This window comes from Plasmodium reichenowi, chromosome 9 (assembly GCF_001601855.1).
Source record: "Plasmodium reichenowi strain SY57 chromosome 9, whole genome shotgun sequence".
Classification (NCBI taxonomy): domain Eukaryota; phylum Apicomplexa; class Aconoidasida; order Haemosporida; family Plasmodiidae; genus Plasmodium; species Plasmodium reichenowi.
Window position 1 is genome coordinate 81,569 of NC_033654.1, and position 6,988 is coordinate 88,556.

Sequence of the window (6,988 nt, forward strand, 5' to 3'; positions counted from 1 at the left end):
TTTTTTTTTTTTTTTAAAAATTTTTTTTTTTTTTTTTTTTTTTTTTTTTTTTTTTTTTTTTTTTTTTTTCTTGTCAATAATTTTGTATAAACTATAATAAACACATTTTTATTATCTTTTTTTAATTTACTTTTTTTATGAATCCATAAATCTTTTAAACAGAACTTAATTCAAAAAAAAAGAAATTACAATAGAAAATTATGGTGTACACGATAAATATAATATATTTTCTTTTTTTACACATAAATATTATTTAAAAGAATATAATAAACTTTTCTTATCCTTTATTTTTTGAACAATTAATAATTTTTTCTAAACATAAAACCTTACTTTTTATAAGTTTAAAAAATATATATGTATGTACCATAGATTGTTTATTATCATTTCTCTACAATGTTCTTATGATGTTTTTTCAATGTTATGATATAAAATGAAAGAAAAAAAAAAAAATAATAAATAAATATATTAAAGGAAAAGCATAAAATTAAAAAAAAAAAAATTATATATAAAAATTAAACAAATAAATAAATAAATTAATATAATATTTTCTCCATTTTTTTATGTAATTATAATTGATATATATATATAAATATATTTTTTTTTTTTTTTTTTTTTTGTTCTTTTCCCTATCCAAATTTCCCACTTGTGTGTGCGCATGTGTATATATTTATAGTTAACAATAATATAAATAAAGGTCATCTTAAAATATTAGAGCAATATATAACATTATGTATTAAAATTGAATTATGTTCTATTATAAGTATATAAATAAATAAATAAATAAATATATATATATATATGTATTGAAATTTACGCCTATATTTTTCCTTTAACAAAGTTGCACCATTTTTTTTTTTTTTTTCTTTTCATGACCTTTTCCCTTTGACCTATAATATGATCTTTTTTTTTCTCTTTCTACTTTTTTTACCTAATTATATGTATTAATATAATAGGAAAATTTTTGGAGGCTTTCCTTTTTTCTTTTTAATTTTTTTTTTTTTTCTATTTAATTATTGGTGGTATTTAAATTGTGCAATGTGTAAACAACTATATTTTTTAATCCACATATAATAAAAAAAGATATTTTCTTTTTATTCTTGGATAATAGAAAAATATATACATATATATACATATATATATATTATATAGTTGTAATACGTCATATTAGGAGTAACTCTCATTTTAACTTAATACATTTTTCTATATTTTCCTATATTTTTCAATAGAGTAATATTTTTCAATTCCTTTTTTTTTTTTTTTTTTTTTTTTGTTTTATAACTATATAATATTGAACAAAATGGGTGATATGGAAAAACAGTATATGATTCATATAAAAGAATTTATTCAAACATTTTGTTTTGCAAAAAATGTAGAAATTATTATGGACGAATCAAATCTTAAAACAAACGTTAAAACACATAAAGAAAATAATTGTAAAGTAATAAATATATATTCTTGTTATGCTATATGGCTATGTATGAATGAAATATATCCTTCTTGGTTTGACATTTCAATACACCCTGCTCAATTTGAAAATGAAATAGTAAGTATAACAAATATATCAATATATATAAACATGGCATGAAAAAATAATAAATTAGGACAATAAATAAATATACACATATATATATATATATGTATATATTATATTTATTGAAATAATATAAATATTTGTTTAATAATTTTTATAACATTTAACATTTTTTACTTTACAATTATTACACATTCCTTCAGGACGCCTATGAATGTTTATTAAAATATTTAAATGAATATCATGAAAAAAAATATGAAAAAATTACAAAACAAATTTTAGATAAATTATCAGCCCTAACAATTAATGAGGTTAAATAAAATTATGCTTAAACTAATTCAAAAAATATAAAATAAATATATATGTTAATTAATATATTAATGAGTATATATTTATACATATATATATATATATATATATATATATATATATATTTTTACTTTTCATTTTATAGTTCATAGACATATATAGCTTGGTCATATTAGCAGCACTTGTTTCAGATGATAAGCAAAAGCATATAAATAACATCTTATCAGTCAGTCATGAAACACAAAAATATATACATAATGTGGTGGAACACTTAGATAAGGAGGTAATTGATTATTATTATAATAAAGGGATATATATATATATATAAATATATGTATGTATGTTCATTTATTTTCTTTTCTCATTATATAGGAGAGTGATAATGAAGAAAAGGGACTGTCAGAACAAAATTCAAAAGGTAAAATATATATATATATATATATAATTATGAATTACATAGATAGACAAATATTAAAAAATAAAATATACATAAACAGATTTATACGTTTATTATATATATATACATATATATATTTTTTTTTTTATATCAATAAAAACATTCCTCTTTCCTTGTATCCCAACACAGATAACACAGTAAGATATAATAATACAAAATCTAACAAATTATCATTTTAATATATATATATATATATATATTCATATATTTATTTATTTATTAACCATGTTGTAGGTTATCAATGAATCGCTAAGAACAGAAATAAAACAATTAAAAGAAAAGGTAAAATACTTCGAAATGGAAAATGATAACTTAAACAATTCTATTACAGAAAAAAATAAAATTATTGAGGAAGATAAAGAAAAAATGAATAATCTACAAAAGCAAATAAACGCCGCATGTGAAAAAACAAAAAATCAATATATGAATCAAATAGAAGAACATGAAAAAAAAATTAATGAATTACAAAACAATTTAGAAAAACAAATGAAAGATAAATTACACATAGAAAATGATTTAAAAAATAAAATAAAAGAATTAGAAGATGAACAAAATATATTAAAACAAGAAAATGCAAATATAGACATCCTACAAAATAAAATTAATACATATAAAGAAAAATTAGAAAGCATGATGACAATTCAAAATATAAACAAAGAATTAGAAGACAAGCTAAAGGTAATTTTTTTTTTTTTTTTCTTTTTTAATATTAATATGATATTACATAAATAAATCAATATATATATATATATATATATATATAATCATAATATCATTACCTAATATGTTTTATCTTTTTAGGAAAATACACAAAAAATGGTTGACATGGAAGGAGAAATGGAAAAATTGAAAATAGAAACAACAAATATAAAAATATACAAGGATAAATGTGCAGGTTATTATATATATCTTTCATTCGATAGTTAAAATTAATATATAATATGTAAGGTATTAAAAATATATACATATTCTACACTTTACAGATTTGGATGCCGATTTGGTAAATGTCAAAACTGAGAACGAGAAATTGAAACAGGAACTTTCAGAAAAAAACAAAATCGTACAACAATTGAAAAATGACCTGTAATATAAATAAATAAATATAATTATATATGCATATGTATATATAATGAGATGAAATATGCTTAATCATATATACTAAAAATAAATGTATTCCATAAATTAATCATACTTTTTTTTAAATTTCTTAACTGTTTTTTTTTTTTTACAGGGATATGAAAACTCATTCTTATGACTTACTGAAGAAGGAACAAAATATGGATAAGATTAACATGTTAAAATAAACGATGTATTTTCATATAATTCATATACTAGATATACATATAACACTACATATTATATAATAATTATTATGTTCTACCAATATATATTTTATATATGTAGCCTAAAATATTTTCTTTACTTTCATCTTGTAGTGGATTAAGTAACGTAGATCAAACTGAAGAATTAATAAGAATCAAAAAGGAAAATGAAAATCTGAGAAAACAAATAGGATCAAATAGCAATGAAGATATAAAAAAAGTTAGAGAAAATATAAATATAAATCACATATTCATTATATATATATATATATATATATACAATATATGTATATATGGTGGTTCCTATTTTTTGATGTTTCTTTATTTTTATGTTTTGTACAGCTTGAAAATCAAATAGACGACTTAAAAAGAATCAACGAAAAGTTGGAGCAAAAGTTTTTAGAAAATAAGGACAAGGAAAAAGATAATAACGATGAGGAGCTACAGGAAAAATATAATGTAAAAATATAAAGAGTCGAACATATAATATATACACACTTATTGGTATATCTATTCATACATATTATATATATTTATTTATTTTTATAGAAATCCTTGAAAGATATTGAAGATAAAGAAAAACAAATTGAAGAACACCAAAAAAATATTGATGAACAGAAAAAATTAATTAATGAAAAACAACAAAAAATTGATGAACAAGATAAAATAATTAATGAAAAACAACAAAAAATTGATGAACAAGATAAAATAATTGATGAAAAACAACAAAAAATTGATGAACAAGAAAAACAATTTGACCATAAAAAAATAGAAGTTGAAGAAAAACAAAAACTAGTTGATGAAAAACAAAAATTAGTTGATGAAAAACAAAACTTAATTGATGAAATACAAAAAGAAATTAAAAATAAACAAGATGAAATTGACGACAAAAAAAAAACTATTGAAAAGAAAAAGAAGAAAATAGAAGAAAAACAAAAAGAAATTGAACAAATAACGGAGGTTCTTATACATAAAAAAATATATATATATATATATATATATATATATCATATCATAGACAAATTAAATGTTAGTATATTTTATATTTTATCAAACATATATAAATTTTTATTTTTTTTTTTTTATTTTTTAAGGCTAATCGAACGTTACAAATGCAATTATCCAGTATGCAAGGAAGTTCAGACCAATCATTAAATGTAAGAAAAGTTTACTTTTACATATATATATATATATATATATATATATATATTTATTTATTTATTTATTTATTTATTTATATGTACAAATTGACGATATTCCTTTTATGCTTATTTTATATTTATAACATAACAAAATTTTTCTTATACACAATATATTATAGGAAAAATTGATAAGGTTGGAAGCCGAGTTAATAATGGAGAAGAAAAACACTGATCAAATCGAAGAAACAACAAAAAATAAATTGAGCAAGGAATTTAATACAGTAATTAAGAAAAAATATTAAATGAGAAAAAAACAAAATATATTATATCTTATATTATTATTAGCCTATATATAAATTGTATGATAACATGTATTTGTCTTTATCATATAATTCATTTATATTAATCGTTCCATAATACATATATATATATATATATATATATATATATATATATGTATTTATTTATTTATTTATTCATTTATTTATTTTTAGGCATTACAAATCTTTAAAGAACAATTACAAATTAGAGAAAAGGAAACTGAATACTATAAGGATGCCCTGTATGATCAATATAAAAAATATATTACAAATATGATACTAAAATAAAATATACATTTTAACTTAATTTTTTTTTCTTCAGGAAAAAACAAATTGACACTACAAATGATGAACAAAAATTATTAAGTGATATTATTCACAATTTGGGGCTAAAATATAAACAATTACAAACATATAACCTTTCCTTAAGAAACGAAATTACAGGAATAAAATTGAGGTAACAACCATATATGTTGCTGTTGTTTTTTTTATTAAATATAAATATAAAATATTGTAATATATATACATATATATGTATGTACATATGTATGTATGTATTTATTTATTTTTTTTTTTTCATTTTGTATAGAGCTCAGACATGTGCAGAATATGAAAAAAAATAAAAACTGAATTGTTCATATATATGTATATGAATTTTTTTCCATTTTTTCAGCATAGCAAAAAAAACATACATAATAAAACATATTTTAATATACAACAGCAAAACAAAAATATATTTATTTATTCATTTGTTTATTTATTTATTCATTCATTTATTTTTCTTTTCCTAAATTATACAAATATATAGATATATAATTATTCTCAAAATTAACAAATTTGACCCTGTTCTTTTTTTTTCCTTTTTACACAAATTTACATTTTCCTAATTTTTTTCAAGTCTATATACTGTAATATATCCTTTTCGTATTCTTTATGATACCTATATTATTTTTAAAAATATTTTAATTTTTTTTTATTTTCACATCGTATAAATTGAAATGTAAATAAGTCAATAATTATACATAAAAATGACATATATATATATATATATAATTGATAATTAATATCTTAAAAAAAGAATATAAAATAAAAACTTGTCCCTTTGGGGATATATTAACCTTATATGTATATATATATATATATTATTTTATACAAAGAAAATGCAAAATCAAATTTAAATCTATTATATAATTAAAAAATAAAATATGAGACATAAATCACCTTTGTTATATTATAACAAAAAGAATTAATAAAATTCATATTAAATAATTATATAAAGAAAATTTCATATAATTTGATTTCATTATTTTTAGGAAAAACATCAAATGTCTATATACAAATATTACACAAGGGAAATATATTATACATACATATTCTTGTGAATTTAAAAATATATTATTCGATAAAATTTTAATATTCTTATATAGTTATGTATATATATATATATATGTATAACATAATATAATTTATTATTCTTCTTTAGACATAAAAGCAATTCTTATATTTTCACACATACATTAAATATTTAATAAATAAATAAATAAATATATATATATATATAAAGAAAAAAGAAACTTTTAAAATATCATGATTATTTTACATATAATTCTTATTTTAAATATGAAATATATTCCAATGACGGATTTTATTAGACCAAAAAAACATATACTAATAAAAATAAAATTGTACTAATAACATTTCATTATCTATACACAAATAAATATGCACAAGAAATTAAAACTTTATAAATAGAAATTCAAATGAATGTCAAAAGCTCAAGAAAATTAAAAAGAATAAATATTATTTCATATTATCCCTTTTTTATTTTTTCATATTATTATTATATATATGCATATAATATATAGTATACATTTGTGTGTAAAAAAAAAAAAAAAAAAAAAAAAAAA

General features: G+C 17.9%; 1 protein-coding gene across 2 annotated transcripts; it reads left to right on the forward strand.

Moving 5' to 3' along the window:
• Positions 1–1,297: 1,297 nt before the first annotated feature.
• PRSY57_0901700 (hypothetical protein) lies at positions 1,298–5,704 on the forward strand (the record flags this gene model as incomplete). Of its 2 annotated transcripts, XM_012907256.2 has the most annotated exons (17): positions 1,298–1,543; positions 1,735–1,842; positions 1,986–2,123; positions 2,213–2,258; positions 2,427–2,434; positions 2,532–2,975; positions 3,099–3,192; positions 3,281–3,380; positions 3,529–3,591; positions 3,734–3,839; positions 3,962–4,078; positions 4,169–4,579; positions 4,714–4,776; positions 4,941–5,042; positions 5,256–5,323; positions 5,404–5,538; positions 5,671–5,704. In XM_012907256.2, the coding sequence occupies 17 exons, from the start codon at positions 1,298–1,300 to the stop codon at positions 5,702–5,704; spliced, it is 2,283 nt and encodes a 760-aa protein (XP_012762710.2). The 2 variants fall into 2 exon arrangements, with proteins under 2 accessions (XP_012762710.2, XP_019970459.1); XM_020114759.1 differs by lacking the exons at positions 2,427–2,434; positions 3,099–3,192; positions 3,281–3,380; ... (7 more) ...; positions 5,404–5,538; positions 5,671–5,704 and having other exon boundaries at positions 2,532–2,542.
• Positions 5,705–6,988: the final 1,284 nt, after the last annotated feature.